Genomic DNA, 17,862 nt, shown 5'->3' with positions numbered 1-17,862 from the left:
GGCGTATTATAGTATACGACAACACTTTATATCTTAGTATATATATATATATATATATATATACATATAATTTTTTATATATTATTACAATATGTAAATATTATTATTATAATAATACTCAATAGACTCAATAATATTACTCAATAGACCAATTAAAAAAATGTGTAATATATTTTAATTTTTATAAGTGGTACTTCCTCTTAATTGGAACTCGTTTAACACATAGGGTAGGCTGGATAGGGTTTGAATATAGATTTGACTCCTTTAGTGCTATTGTTAAATATGATTATTTTAAATTTTCTAGGAATTGTTGACTCATCAATAAGAGCGAAATTGTGCAATGATGTTAAAAGTATAACTATTTTAGTAGGTTTTGGTTTAGAAGAAATAAGGGTAAATGTTTTTGAAATCCAAATATGGTATTATTCAGCTCACCGTTTTTTGAACACTGTGAAAGAAAAGTCGCTGTAATATTTTTTTTTAATTTTTCCGAACCAATTGTTTGACATCTGCTAACATCAATTGACCACTTAAGCACACAATTTTACTTTATGTCGTTTAATTGACATATCTTTCTATCAAAAGTCCCCGTAAAAGTTACTAAATATATTTCTTAGTACAACGTGTAATTATACGGGTAATCACAATATAATAAATCAAAATAATCCATAGTATCTGATTTATTTTTAGCTATTGATTTGCATCCGAGTAAATGTATTATAATATGAAAACGCGTACTATCGGTACTAGGAAGCTTATTTTTAGCCATTTAGATTTCTTATCTTTTTTTAAATAAACATGGTTCTTGATAAATCACTATCAATATCGGGAACGTCTTCAGTTTCTGAAACGCGTTGTTAATTATCATTTATAGTATTTTCAATGTAATCGTATATTTCACTATTATCACCAACTTCATCTATGTGAGAATCAAAATCATGTACAGTATCTAGTAAGTTTAAAGTATGGTTTTGTTCACAGTACTCTATACTTAATTAAAAAAAACAATGTTACAAATGCTGTAATTAATTAAAGATAAACCTCGCGAGTCACGTGTTAACTAGTTAGATCTTTTACGATTGTGTCTGAAAGATAACTAAATCGACAATAGTGATAATAAATGTCAAGTATTATTGAAAAGTATCTAAAACTAGGCTTATCATAAAAAAATAAATAACAATTAAGTTATGACATAGATAAAAACAATGAGGTATAATCAATACATTAATCTTATAAACATTGCTTATAAAATCTATGGTTCACCAGAAGTATACCTTAAGTGGTTATAAGATCGATTTTCGATATTTAAATATTTTTACTATCTGAACTTATTATTTTTAAATATTTGGTTCACTGATTAAAAGATAATAAGAAATAAGTTTTTATAGTAGTTTAAAAATGTAACAGTTATTTAAAAATGAATTTATAGAAAATATTCCCTTTATAAAAAGTTGTTAAAGATATCAGAATATGTTAAATCCTATAAAGTGTTCAAAACGTCAATGATACCGGTCCAAAAGTTATTATTGGCCAGTAATTTTTTCAATTAGAGACTTGTTAACTATTTATTAAGCTATTTAAGTTTGTATGTTGCCAATTGGAAAAATAAAGATGACCCCTATAAATTGTAGGGCATTATTCTAAAAAGTAATTAGAGTTGATAAATCAAAACATGTTTAATATTAAAAAAATTGATTTTTTTTCAATATTTTATTTACTTTGTGAGTAATTGAGTTGTTTACGATAAATCGACCACCTGTATATTATTCAAATCAAATACTTGTCGAAATTTTTATTGTTACAATAGTTGAAAAATTACTTATTTTTAATTATCTTATATTTACTTTATTACGGTACTAAATATGTTTAAAACTCAAATTATGCAAAATCACGATAAAATTTAAAAATATCCTAAGAATTGCTACGTAAGAGTTCGTATTTAGCCTATTTATTTCCAGAAACAAATAATAACTTAAGATAACCTTGAAGTTGAACAATTAGTCCCGTCACCTAGTCTTGTATGTGCAAATATCAACCACAATTAAAATATAAGTCATTTTTATTTTAAAAATTCTGGATTTTATATTTTTAAAGATTAAACTTTTATAAATGATCAATAATATTTTTTTATAAATATATCATACATGTCCCTTCTATATGACATACTTTTTTTAATCTGGCCATATTCTTTTATATAGGGATTTTAAATTGAATTATACATATAAAAAGTAGAAAATTATCAACTTAACTGTTAAATTTACTCCCACAATATTGTGTTCTATAAACATACAGGTGATTTTTTTTTATATATCATCTGCCTTTTTTTCGGTTATTAATTTTTTCCATAAAAATATTCATGTTGAAATTTAATTTATTTTTATAAAATAATGAATGTCTAATTAATTTTATTTGTTAATTTATCCACACTTGTTATACAATAAACTAAAAAAATTTATTTTAGAACATAAAAACCACCTGAGAACATAATCCATCGGAATATAATAGAAAATATTATTTACTATTGAAATGACTTATTTAAATATAGTTATTCAAAAAAATTTTAGGTTCAGTCGACGTCAATAAAAAAAAAAACTACATAAACGAATAGCGGACACTGACATAAAAAAAATGTATATATATAAAAAAAACAGTTGTAGCGCACACAACAAAAAGTACGACCGCTACGGACGAAAATTAGCGACGACAAGTTCTGATGATGGCTAATTTCCGACAACCCGTCCGACGTTTGACCTGGCGGTCCGTTGGCGACAACACGGCTAGCCTTTGGAGTAGGGGTCAAAAGAAAAACTTAATACCCAGTGCCGGAAATTACTAAGAACAATTTAAATCATATGGCGACAATGTATGCGGTGAGCAGTGCAAATGACGTTCATGATAGGAAAGGTGCGGGGTGAATGTACACACAAATGCCGTCCATTAACCGGTCTGAAGTAGTACACAGCTGACTATCTCGCACGCGCATAAACAAATCACAATACCTTATCATGATAATTTTACTGACTAACGCCGTCGCAGTCCGCATTCGGTTCAAAACAAATATCTATATATATACAAATAGACAAAAAAAAATAACTAGATACTTTTGTCACGTTACAAGTTATACAATTTATCTCGTCGTCTAGTCTTTTATCTGCAAATATCAAACACAGTTAAAATAAAAGTTATTTTTATTATAAAATTCTCGATTTTATATTTTTAAACTTTAAACTTTAATAAATGATCCATAATATTTTTTTATAAATATATCATACATGTCCCTTCTATATGACATATTTTTTTTTAATCTGGCCATATTTTTTTATATTTAACTATATACTGCATATTGTGAAATTGTTTGAACCTGATGCTTTTTTAGCTTCGATGCAAAATGAAAATGCCCATCGAATTTAACGAAAAAATGTAGTTTTTATGTAAAAATCACTGTTTAACATGATTTTAACATGAAAATTTCAGAATTAATAATAAATATTTACAAAATATGTAATATTTTAATACTTAAAACTGCCATAACTTTTTGAAAAATAACCAAATTAAATAAATTTCTTTTTTATATTCAAAATTTTGGATATTTTTCAATTATTTGATATAATTTTTTTAAAAATCTGATTCTTGACCTTCCCACAAAGGACATTCAAAATAACAATTTTTACACTAAGGTTAAACTTTTTCAACTCAATTTTTGACAATTTTCCGGAAATATTGACATTTCAATTTTACTTTTATTTTTATTTTAAGTCGAATGTTAATTTATACATATAACAACATATTAACTTAGATTATACTTTTAATTAACTTAAAATTAAATTCCACCTATGGTCCGGTAATAATATCTGATAGGTGTGACACCTCGCTTAGGTGGTGGCGACCCTTGCTACTATAGCTAGTCGTTATTGTAATGATATACATAGTACATCATTAATATCATAATAAATTATTTGTATATACATTAGATTATTAATGTTATAATGTAGTATTTATGACTTCAATCAATCAATTACACAAAATAAAATGTATACAAATAAAATTCAGATATATAGATGTACCTTTTAAATGTTTAAATATACTAATGAAATTTCGTAGAAAAAAGCATATATTAATTATATAAAACAAATAGGAAATAATAAACAATATGTAATGGTAGCACATAAGATGAAGGGTAATAAACTATGTCTAATTTATTTTATAAGATATAATAGTATTTTATAATATGTAGATCATTATTGATGAAAATGTAATAAATTACTTTTAATAAAGAAATAAAGGTGGCGTCAGGGATTACTTATTGCCTTTGAACTACGGTCAATTTAATATAAAAAGCCAAAAATAAAGAGCATTCTAGGACAGATGGAATCAGATATTTACAGAGGCACTCACTGCGCTCGATCATTCCACACTACGAAATATATGCAAGAAGTGATCCGCCGTCAACACCATTATATTTGTACAAAAAAATAAAACATCTATTTATTTAAGAGTATCACAGAAAATATCAAGATAGGAATCTAATAAATTTACCAAAAATAAATAAGATTTAGAATTAAATTTATGAGTACATAGATTAAGTAGGCATACAGGAAAATCAAGTGATTATCAATAATAATAAATATACCAAGTAAATTTAATAAATCGATAATGTTTGTACAGAGTTACTTGGCAGAGTTATATTGTTGATACGTGTCTATTTCAGGAGTTAGGTTGGAGGTTCATATGTATAGCCACCATACTACTATGGGTAGACACACGAGGTGACTCAATCCCACCTATCATCGATAACCGTCAAAACTCGTGGCATTATTGATATTCAAAAAATTGACAATAAATTATAATGAATCCCACATTATTAAAATAAAGATCACTTTATTTCCTATCATCTTCTATCTTTCTTACAGACCCTCGTACTCATACCCCGAGTAATAACATTATTAATACAATAAAATAGTGGATCAAATAAGAACACAAATCCCGTCATATTCTATTTAACTTATTTCTTTTGAGTAACTGTCAAAGTAGCTCCCTAAATTAATAACCATTTAAATTCGATGGAGCTGTTTAGCAAATTTTCACATGAAAGTTCTAGTGTTATGCATGATAGGTTAGAATGTGCGACAAAGACTTGTTCCCCTATATTCATATGGGGCTACAAATAGTGAGCACAATTCCAATTAGTGTGACAAGCTCAGAAAGGAGCTTTTCGGCTCTTCATAGACTGAATACTTGGCTACTATCTTCCATGAGCTAGGATCGTTTGGTGGGTCAAGCGTTGATGAGTTTGCACAGGACACATAAAATCAGTAGTTAGTATATTTTCTGCAACAAAAATTAGAAGACTTTTACTGCAATAAGTGCAATAATATTGTGATTCATTTTTATCTTAAAAAGAGCGTTTGGTTTTTTGTTTTTCATTCACTTTTATAGTTTATACTCTATTTATTCTTTGTTTAGTTTTTGATATTATTTCATATTTTCATCTTCTTTAGAAGTCATAAATAGACTTATTAAAGGTACCATAATATTTATAAAAATATATTCCTTATTTTTACCTTTGAAATAAACTTCGTACTGAAAATCATTCGTTTTTATATTCATAAACCCCTCGCATGTATAAAAATAACAACTTTTAATATGAATATTTTTCTAACAATGAACTGTACCCCTCCCAGACAAAAAACCTATATTAGCGCCTGATTGTCATAAGTAAACATAATTATTCATAATGGTTACTGACTAGTTTTTATTATGAGTAATAAAACAAACCAGAGTTATAATTACAAATAAAACAAATACAAATTATGAATGATAAAATTATTTGTAATTATTAACCGTTTTTTTTATACTTATATACATTATGATCAGTACACAGTGTGTAATACACACTGTATATTTTGTCAAAATTATAGACATAAAATAAAATAGTTGAAGTAAAAAATAAAATAGTTTTGGGAATTTTCGTTTTTTCCGACATTATTTGTAAATGAAAATCTCTTACTCTAACCTTTTATAATTAAGTATCTTTTCGCAATTTGTCTTTTAGCGGGACTTCAGTATTATTTTTTTTTAAAGCTGCTCTAAATTTCTAGCCACCTTAGTTTTTTTGTACATTTTGCACAGTTGGTTAGTGCAGCATTTTATATATATATATATATTTTACAGAAAGCATAAAGTACGTGTATAATATTACACTTAATTAATGCAGTGTGTAGGTAGATAAGTACTAAGTTTCCGACCATCCAGGTATTGATAAGGAACCTGACTTTCCGAGTATTGACGACTTATCTTCTATATGAAAATGGTTGCCGTAGATAAAAAACATGCAATTTTGATGTTAAAATTTACGATTTCAAATTTTATTTTTTTTTTTTAAATTACTATAACTTTTTGAAATATTTATGGATTTATACACAAATCTTTGTTACTAAATACATAATATATATACCTTTCATCCGACATACTTTTTTTGTAAATCTTCATAAATTGACTTATAAAGAGGGGGTTTCAATTTTTAAAAATACGAGTAAAATATAGAACTTTTTTCATAGAACTTTTGAAAATGTTCCGGAAATAGTCTGAGCTTTAAATATATGTCAAATTAATGCTTATCACAATAATAATTAAAAAAAAAAAAATTTTCCAGAAACCTTATCTTCTATGATAAAAAGGCCATTGAATTTAACGAAAAAAGTAGTTTCTGAAACGCTTTGTTAATTATCATTTATAGTATATTCAATGTAATCGTAACTTTCACTATTACCACACAACTAATCTATGTGAGAATCAAAATTATGTACAGTATCTAGTAAGTTTAAAGTATGGTTTTGTTCACAATAGTCTATACTCAATTGCAATTTTTCATATAATTACACAGTAATAAACACATCATTATTTACTAAGTTCTATTTTAAGTAATACATTTTAAAATATACGTCAAAAAATTGAAAGATAAATAAAAAAAATGTACAATTGGCATAACAGTATCTTCATAAATCATTTATATTGTTACTTAAAATAAATAACAAAAAAACAATAAAATAATGACATTGAACTATACGTGGATCTCAGTACAAAATTTTTGTGTTGGTGTCCCTTGATTTTCAAATTATCCAAATTTTATATCATTTATTTATAATTTATTTTGTACAAAATATGAATTTATTAAATTGTTATTTTGCATTAATCATTATTTTAATTCAGTCACTATCATCAAATTTTGTGGTATCCAAATTAATCTCGTATGAAAAAATTGAAACTCTTAAAAAAGTACTTGTGAATGTGGATTTACGGAAGCAATTCAAGAACATAGCTGTTAGAGATAAAAAATGCGAAAACAAGAAAAAATACAAATTTAATAACATCTTTGATGATATAGACAACGGAAATATTACAGATCAGAATAATATAAAAAAGCCTGGTGAAGTACGATCGTCAAAATCTTTGCTTGTTAGTTCAAGCAATTATGAAGAAAAGGTAAAAGTAATTTTTAAATTCGTAAGATGTAAGTGTTGGAGACATATTAAGTGGTTTAATCGACTTTTGTCATACATGACTAGTGGTTATGATATGATCTGCAATGAAGAAATAAATACACAAGAAAAAACAATGACCTTAAAAATAAAGAGTTTGCTTCTTACAAGAATCCAGGAATATAAAGAATTAGTACAAGTACTTTATGATTATGCATGTTTTTTTAAAAGTTTATTTCCTGAAGGTAAAGATAAAGTAAGTGATACTGACTCTTTTTTTTCGAAACTATTGCCCATAATAAATATGTCATTACCTGAAGGTGATTATTTTGCAAATGATCTTAGTGAAATATTAAAAAAATCCTTTACAGATATTCATAAATATTCAGGGAATTTGTGTGCTTATTCAAAAAACATTCCTCGAAAGAGTTCATATATCAAAAAATACAAATATCTTATGTTGACTCGTGTAGAATATAATGATAGCTTTGCAGAATATATGAGTAGTCAATTACGTTTAGTTGCAAAAGAAATTTATGATTTGATTTCACAGTTGCCATTAAATGAAATATTAGAATAATAAATAAGATTGAATTATCAATTATTAATATTTATAAAACATATATAAAAATTTAAAATGCCAAATTAATATTTTATAATAGTAGTTATTTTAAGAGTAATCGAGGGACTTATATTAATAAATTACCCCGTAAATACAGCACTTAAATTTTTAAAATTATATTATATTCTAATATTTAAAAAAAATCTAAATATTTCATTATTATTAGTTATATAATAAAATTTTAGGAAATATTTTTATTTATGTATATTAACCAAAAACAGACAGATTTTTTTTTAAATTATAAATTTTATTAATCACACTAGATATAGACTGACTTAAAAAAAATTATAAATTATTTGTGCTTATATATTGCTACATTGTCATTTCAATAGTTAAATAAATACTTATAATATTAAAGTATTTTTAAATTGTTAGCTCATTTGTAGATTTTTAATTATGAAACTAAATATTTATTTTGTTTTTCGGATATAATTTTTTATATTGTATGTTATTTGACTTACAAATATGGTTAAAAAGTTTAAGGTTTTTAAATTATAGCAGCTTTGTATGTAAAAAAGATTTATATATTATGCTTTATATTATAAAATCTTAGTGTTGCTATTATTATTTTTATATACCTTCCAAATATATGTTGTAATTACTCAATGGACGAATTAAAAAAATGTGTATTATATTTTAATTTTTTTTAGAGGTACTTCCTCTTAATTGGAACTCACTTAACACATAGGGTAATGATCTTCGAGATTTTGTGATACTGATTGGTTGACACCTGCTAACATCAATGGACCACTTTAGCGCACAATTTTACTTNGTTATCGTTTTGAAATTGCCGTTAGATCGGTGTTGACTCTTCTCTATTCTTTCTTCTGTCATTGACCGTGCTAGGGTGCACACATTTGTTGTTTTATTGACATATTTTTCAATGATGGAGTAGAGCCGCCAACGGCAAACGGCCAGGTCTTTTCGACGAAGCATCCAGACCATCGGATGGGTCTCTTCGGAGACCGGGTATCGCTTTCTTTTTTATATTATATTTATGTAATGAGCTATATTTTATTAATTATTTTATTTCATTTTATTTTATTGTAAATTAACTTAATTTTGTTTATGTGTGGAGAGCACGTGTTTCCCTTTTCTTCTAGCCAACGCTAAGAAGCGAGTGTCCAGACCGCTCCTGGTGTTCTTCATTAATTTCCGATTAACATTAACGGATGTGTTCCAATACCGTCCGTGATGTTTGTAATATTATTTGTTTAAATATTTTATTTTATTTGTATTGCCTTTATTTGTAGACATGGTTTTTGATGCGTTCGCATTTTTGTCCATGTTTAACTTAATTTTCTTTTTTTAAAAATTATATTAAATTTCCTTATTAATTTCAACTGTAATATTTATTTTATTACGCGATTAACTTAATTACTCGCGTGTATTTCATTCCTATTCCTTAATCTAGACACAGGCTACGGTATGTTTTACATATCAACCACATACAACTTTGATTGTCATAATTGTGTTCTATAAACCACGAGGCATTATAGTAATTTATACATATAACGATATATTAACTTAGATTATACTTTTAATTAACTTAAAATTAAATTCCACCAATGGTCCGGTAAACTTATCTGATAGGTGTGACACCTCGTCTAGGTGGTGGCGACCCTTGCTACTCTAGCTAGTCGTTATGCAAGTGGCAAACCACGTTGTTGTTACAAGCCAATATATAAAAAGCCCGCTTGCAGTATCTGATTTATTTTTAGCCATTGATTTCATCCGGGTAAATGTATTATAATATGAGAACGCGTACGCAAAGTATTAGGACGCTTATTTTTAGCCATTTAGTTTTCTTATCTTTTTTAAAATAAAACTTGGTTCTTGATTAATCACTATCAATATCGGGAAAGTCAGTTTCTGAAACGCTTTGTTAATTATCATTTATAGTATATTCAATGTAATCGTATATTTCACTATTACCACACAACTAATCTATGTGAGAATCAAAATCATGTACAGTATCTAGTAAGTTTAAAGTATGGTTTTGTTCACATTAGTCTATACTCAATTGCAATTTTTCATATAATTACACAGTAATAAACACATCATTATTTACTAAGTTATATTTTAAGTTACGTATTTTAAAATATAAGTAAATAAATTGAAATATAAATGAAAATAAATGTACAATTGGTATAACAGTATCTTCATAAATCATTTATATTCCTACTTAAAATAAATAACAAAAAAATAATTAAATAATGGCATTGAACTATACGTGGATCTCAGTACAAAATTTTTGTGTTGGTGTCCCTTGATTTTAAAATTATCAAATTTTATATCATTTATTTATAATTTATTTTGTACAAAATATGAATTTATTAAATTGTTATTTTGCATTAATTGTTATTTTAATTCAGTCACTATCATCAAATTTTGTGGTATCCAAATTAATCTCATATGAAAAAATTGAAACTCTTAAAAAAGTACTTGTGAATGTGGATATATGGAATCAATTCAAGAACATAGCTGTTAGAGATAAAAAATGCGAAAACAAGAAAAAATACAAATTTAATAACATCTTTGATGATATAGACAACGGAAATATTACAGATCAGAATAATGTAAAAAAGCCTGGTGAAGTACGATCGTCAAAATCTTTGCTTGTTAATTCAAGCAATTATGAAGAAAAGGTAAAAGTAATTTTTAAATTCGTAAGATGTAAGTGTTGTGGACATATTAAGTGGTTTAATCGACTTTTGCTATACATGACAAGTGAATATGATAGGATCTGCAATGAAGAAATAAATACACAAGAAAAAACAATGACCTTAAAAATAAAGAGTTTGCTTCTTACAAGAATCCAGGAATATAAAGAATTAGTACAAGTACTTTATGATTATGCATGTTTTTTTAAAAGTTTATTTCTTGAAGGTAAAGATAAAGTAAGTGATACTGACTCTTTTTTTTCGAAACTATTGCCCATAATAAATATGCCATTACCTGAAGGTGATTATTTTGCAAATGATCTTAGTGAAATATTAAAAAAAATACATAGAGATATTTTTAATCATTCAAGGAATTTGTGTGCTTATTCAAACGAAATTCCTCCAAAGATTACATATAACAGAAATTACAATCGAAAGTTGGCTAATGTAAAATATAAGGAAAGCTTTGCAGAATATATGAATAGTCAATTACATTTAGTTGCAAAAGAAATTTATGATTCGTTTTCACAGTTGCCATTTAATGAAAAATTAGAATAATACATAAGACTGAATTATCAATTATTAATACTTTTAAAACATGTATAAAAATTAAAAATGCCAAATAAACTGTTATAATATTAGTTATTTTAAGAGTAATCGACTGACTTATATTAATAAATTACCCCTTAAATACAACACTTAAATTTTTTAAATTATATTATGTTCTAATATTAAAAAAAGAAACCCAGCACAGGAGGGTCGCTGCACAGTGGTGTCGTGGCATAGTTGGATCAAGTATAATGATATCTGACAGTGATTAAAATCACTATCAAAAAAAAAGCTTCGACGCATATCTTTAAATAATGTTTAATTTTAAAAAATTGGTGTATTATTCCAAAAGCTATATTATCTGATACTTCATTATTAATATCTTGATTAATATAAAGTATGTTGAATGAAAAAGGGATTATTAAAAAATATTAATTCTCATAAAAAAATTGTGTTGTATCATTATAAAGTTAAAAATATAAAAAATAAAATCGAGAATCATGAAAACAAGTCCAGAGGTCAAATTTTTTTTTTTAAATAAAAGTATATTACATTAACTTTAATTTAAGATATATATATATAAAAGTGTCAGACATTCCGGAACATATTCAAAAGTTAAGTTGAAAAAGTTGTCATTTTAAATCCCCCCCTGTGGGCAGATAAAGGTTCAGATATAAAAAAAATATATACCAAATGATAGGTAAAAACATCAAGCATCTATAAAAAATAAGTTTAATTTTTAATATGTTAAAAGTAATTATTTTGAGCTACTTCTTTTTGTCCTTTAAAGTGAAAGTTTTAATAAAAACAATGGTAGCACAGTGGGGTCGTGGCATAGTGGAGACATTGCACAGTTGGGTCCAGTATAGATTTAATATGACAGTGATTAAAATCACTATCATAAGAAACGCTTCGATGCAAATCTGTAGATAGTGTTTAATTTTAAAAAATTGATGGATAATTGCAAAAGCAACATCAACTTCTATTAAAATAAAATACAAAACCCATAATTTTCATACAAAAATAGCATAGTTTTGAATATGGTAGCCATTTGCGCATAGAAGATAGGTCGTCGGGACAAATTTTTTTTTTTCATTTTGTAGTACATAAAATAAGATTTAATTTTATATATGTTTAAAGGACGCAGTATTTCCGGAACATTTTCAAAAGTTAAGTTGAAAAAGATATATGTTTTTTACAATATTTTAAGTTTTGAACGCCCCCTATATAAGGGGAAATTGTCCAATTTTAATAAAAAGTATGTCAAATGAAAGATGTACTTATAATGTATTTAGAAAAAAAAAATTTGTGCTGATATATACATTTTTCAAAAAGTTATAGCATTTTTAAGTTGAAAATTTAAAATCGAAAATCGAAAATTTTAACACAAAAATAGTGTTTTTTTAACTACGGCAGCCGTTTAAATGTAGAAAAAAAAGTGTCGGGACAAATTTTTTTTTTTCATTTTATAGTACATAAAATAATCTTTAATTTGATATATGTTTAATGGACGCAGTATTCCCGGAACATTTTCAAAAATTAAGTTTAAAAAGTTATTTTTTGTAAAAAAGTTTTTATTTTAAATCCTCCCAGTGAGCAGTGTTAGATTTTCAAAAAAAATTATATCAAATGAAAAGGAAATATCTAAGGTTTTAATACAAAAAAATATTATTTTTATTTGTTCAATTTTGAAAAAGTTATGGCAGTTTTAAGTACAAAAAACATCCCGATAAAATGTAATTTTTATCGCAAACATTACATTTTTTTTTAAATTTTCGACAGTCATTTGCACATAGAAGATAAGATGTCGGGACAAATTTTTTTTTTTCATTTGATTGTATATAACATAAGCTTTAATTTGATATATGTTTAAAGGACGCAGTATTTCCCTAACATTTTCAAAAATTAAGTTGAAAAAGTTAATTTTTGTAAAAAAGTTTCTATTTTAAATCTCCCCCAATGAGCAGGTTAAGTGTTAAACTTTCAAAAAAATGATATCAAATGAAAGGTAAACATCTAAGGTTTTAGTAAAAAAAAAATATGTTGATTTGTTGATTTTTCAAAAAATTATGGAAGTTTTAAGAAAAAAATTGAAAAAATTTCGAAAATTAGGGATTTTTAAATTTTTTTGGATATTTCCACCTTTTGCGGGGAACGGGGGAATTTTTTTCAATTTTTAAGGGTAATGTCTTCAACTAGATACGATTTGTAATCTTTTGACGTATTTTTGAATGAAATCGGTTCAGAAAGAGCTGAGAAAAAGTGGCATCAGACATAAAAAAAAAAAAAAAAACCACATCATAGTAAAATTCGAATCGAAGCTAAAAAAAGTAATATTGATATATTTATTTTTGAAAAAGTTACGGCAGTTTTTATTTAAAAAAATTGAAAAAATTTCGAAAAATGGCTATTTTTAAATTTGTAATTTTTTTGGAGATATATGACAATTTTTTTATTGATAATTGACTTTTAAACAACTTTTATACGAAACTTTTCTTTGTAAGTTAAATATTTTTTGAGAAAATAAAAAAAACTCATATTTTTTAACTTTTTCGAGGCTGTAAAAAAAATTCCAATCTATGAGGGCTGTTAGTATGTCATTATACATATTTTAATTCAACTTTTAAAAAAACAAAATTTGGTTAAGAATTTTTTCTGCAATTTTTCCTTTGTTGACTGGCCTAGATTTCAATTTTAAACATGTAATTGAGCTAAAAGTTATGGTAATATATTCAATTTTTTTTTATTATAAACCTTCATTAATATTTATCAAAAATTTTTCATCAGCTTTAAAAATCCATAAAAAGTAGATTTTTTTCAAAAGTCAAATTGAAAAAATTAATTTTTTGTGAAAAAGTTGTCATTTTAAATCTCTCCTTGTGGGCAGGTAAAGAGTCAAATATAAAAAAATATACCAAATGAATAGTAATAATATCATGAATCTATATAAAAAGAAGTTATATTGATTTGATTATTTTAATAAAAGTTATGGCAATTTTAAGTAAAAAAAACTGAAAAATTTTCGAAAATTAACGATTTTCAAATTTGTAATTTTTTTGGAAGTTTCCCCCATTTACGGGGAACTAAGGAATTTTATTTAATTTTTTAACGTAATGTCTTTGAATAGATACGATTTGTTATCTTTTGACGTATCATTAAAAGAAATCGGCTCGGTGAAAGATGAGAAATTGGTAACAGACAAAAAAAAAAAAATAAACACATCTTAGTAAAACCAATAACTCCTCAGGTTCGCATCGAAGGTAAAATACGATTTTTGTAAAAAAATAAATTAATAATTAATAAATACGAATATTAAAAATAGTGGACTGTATCGTTTTATTATAATTTACTTGTAAGCTGGCGATTTGTCCGCGCGCGTACGTAGATCGAATATAACTACTTCATATATTGGTCGGCGACCATTATTATTATAGATATCTCTTAATAGCTCGATAACGAGCGCGAACACACCGCCTACCTTGAAATAACACATTTCAATAGAATTAATATAAAGTACATACAAATAAGATTATGACAAACAATTGACCCACATTCATGGCCAAAAATATAAACAATAGTTCTGTAAAACATTCTCAGATAAATAACAAATAATTATACCTTAGAAATAACATATCATGTTTTAAATAAATTACAAATAATTAAATTAATATATAAATAAATAATAAAAATTATGGTAACTTCATTTAGCAACAAACATTAACTGCAGGACACTTTAACAATGAACATATTTTATAATAGAGATACAAATAATAATTAATACATTACATACATAAAAAAAAAAACAACAAGAATTTATATCACAATATTTAGACTAGATATTATTGTTATATTTTTTTTTTTCAAATCATAAGCATTTTAACATAATTTACTAAACATACATTTTAAACATTTTTAATTATTTGAACTTGGTGTACAATTTCCCTCGAATGGTAATGGACATAATTGACGAACAGCTCGTTTGTATACACCGGTTGCTGTACGGATAGTAGCCACTCGTATGACACCGTCAGAACCACTATGAACTTCCATTATTCTTCCAATTGACCATTTTAAAGGGGGCATGTTTTCATCACGCATGAGAACCACAGTGTTTTTCTTCAAACCAGGACCATTTGATTGTGACCATTTTTTTCGCTCTTGTAACTGATTGAGATACTCGTTCTTCCATCTAATCCATATTTTTTGCGTAATTTGAACAACACGCCTCCAGCGAGTTAGTCTGTTCTCCATAATATTCGTTACGTCACGTTCGGGAAAAGCGGATAGCGAGTCACCTAACAAAAAATGACCAGGTGTTAAAACCGATAAGTCACTTGGATCCGTGGATAAAGGTGTCAACGGTCGCGAATTTAATTAATTACAATATTTAAAACATTGTTTTTTTAAATTAAGTATAGACTAATGTGAACATAACCATACTTTAAACTTACTAGATAATGTACATGATTTTGATTCTCATATAGATGAAGTGTGTGGTAATAGTGAAATATACTATAAATGATAATTAACAACTCGTTTCAGAAACTGAAGACGTTCTCGATATTGATAGTGATTAATTGAAAGGTTATAAATATAAAAAATTCGAATTAATTGGTCGCAACGAAAAATTTGTAACTTTCATGGCGCATTGAAAAATTACAAGAAAAGGGTCGCCAACCTACTGGGCGAGACACAGTGTATTGTCGGACCACAGTGGGATTAAAAAAAAATCAACTTTTGTATATTAAAACAATTAAACAAAAATATAAAATTAATAAATATTAAAGTTGATGTCCGTTGAGTCGTTGATAGTAGATGTACACCAAAACCTCGTGACAGTTGTCACATAACCATATTAATGAGGGATGACCTTATACAAGGCCGTTGACCGTACCTTATAAACTAAGGGGAGATGATTGTTGAAAGGAGAAAAAAAATACACGAGTCCATTGAAGATGGAACACGCAAAAAAAAGAAAAATATGAAGGTTAAGTTAAACTAAGGGGAATTTATTAAGTAAAAAAAAACAAAAAAAATTAAGTTAACACGAGGCAAAAAACCGAACGGTCGAAAAACCTCTTCTACAAATTAAAGGGGACAAACAAAGAAAAAAAAACAGATTTTATAAAAACAATAGTTACACTTACACTTTTAATATTAGAGAATACGATGAACGTCTTCGGGTACCCGCTGACTATTAATCGCGGCAGTGCCGCTAAGCACGGCGAGTATACGTCCTAAGTAAGCGACTGGTTTTAGGCAGTTAGACTTAGCTTGCAAGACGTTGGGACACCCCGGAAATAAATGCACTACGTCACCACATTGCACTAATGATATATCCGCATCACCCCATAAAATATAATATAATACCTATATACAGATTACTATAATTTACAACCTTGGTATTAATACCATGATAAGAAATTGGATAAGGCAATTATTGCTCATTACTCTCATTGAAAAGTATGTCATTTTCATGGAAAAAGTTATACACCTCCAAATTACAATAATCACGAAAAGATAGTGTTTTCTTTTGTCCTTTTCTCAATACGTATTTCAATGTTTAATACCGTAAAATAATACGTGAAAATTCAAATTTTCACAAACTTTAGAATATTTACTACTGAATATTAATAAGATATTGTTTTATTAAATTTTTTCTTAAATTCTACTCTACAAAATAGCTATCTTAGATTTTTTTTTTACATTTTATTTAAAATTTAAAAATAATTAATANTAAGATATTTTTTTACTAAAATTTTTCTTAAATTCTACTCTACAAAATAGCTATCTTAGATTTTTTTTTTACATTTTATTTAAAATTTAAAAATAATTAATATTTTTAATAAAATGTAAAAAAATTAATTATTGAGATATAGCTATAGACCTAACGTATAACTAGTATTTAAAAAAAAAATCAGCTAAAAATATTAACTGGATCAAAAGTTATTTAAGTTGTCAGTGAGTGGTGGGCCACCCTGTATACAAAAATCACAAAATATATTCATGGAACATGACAGGTGAACTTGTAACACGCCTGCCATGTTGAGGGACCTAAATAATAAAAAAAAAAGGGACTCCTACACAAAAAAAAATATAAAAAAATTCGCCACACGTGCTCATGGCACGGCGCACTAAAATAATAATCTGGCTCAAAAACATTAAAACAAAACGTATACGTTATCAGCTCCTAAGGGCTAAAGAAACTGGAGACTGGTTTAGCCGACGCCAATAAAAAAAATTACATCATACAAATTATCATAGCGGACACTCTCGAAAAAATATATATAAAATAAAAATGTTGCAGCGCACACAACCACAAAAAAAAACGTACGCTAAGAACGAAAATTAGCGTACCAGTTCCGACGATGGCTAATTTCCGACAACACGTCCGGCGTTTGACCCGCCGGTCCGTTGGCGACCGATGTTTATAAAAGTGTCAATATTTCCGGAACACTTTCAAGAGTTAAGTTGAAAAAGTTCTATTTTCTATATATATTTTTAGATTTGAACTGCCTCAGTATTAAGGGATGGTCCGATTTAAAAAAAA

General features: G+C 26.5%; 1 protein-coding gene across 1 annotated transcript in view; it reads left to right on the top strand.

Annotated features, from left to right (window-relative positions):
• Positions 1 to 17,862, top strand: part of LOC126893597 (uncharacterized) — a 93,244-nt gene that overhangs the window by 59,530 nt on the left and 15,852 nt on the right. The window contains exons 2-3 of the mRNA XM_050663961.1: positions 7,620 to 7,734; positions 10,476 to 10,989. Of these exons, the coding sequence (XP_050519918.1) occupies positions 7,620 to 7,734; positions 10,476 to 10,989 (629 nt within the window). The remainder of the gene's footprint in view (positions 1 to 7,619; positions 7,735 to 10,475; positions 10,990 to 17,862) is intronic.

This window comes from Daktulosphaira vitifoliae, unplaced genomic scaffold (genome assembly GCF_025091365.1).
Source record: "Daktulosphaira vitifoliae isolate Bord-2020 unplaced genomic scaffold, ASM2509136v1 Scaffold_1, whole genome shotgun sequence".
NCBI classification, from domain to species: Eukaryota; Metazoa; Arthropoda; class Insecta; order Hemiptera; family Phylloxeridae; genus Daktulosphaira; species Daktulosphaira vitifoliae.
The sequence above is the reverse complement of the archived record's forward strand: the minus strand, read 5'-3'. Positions and strand labels throughout refer to the sequence as shown.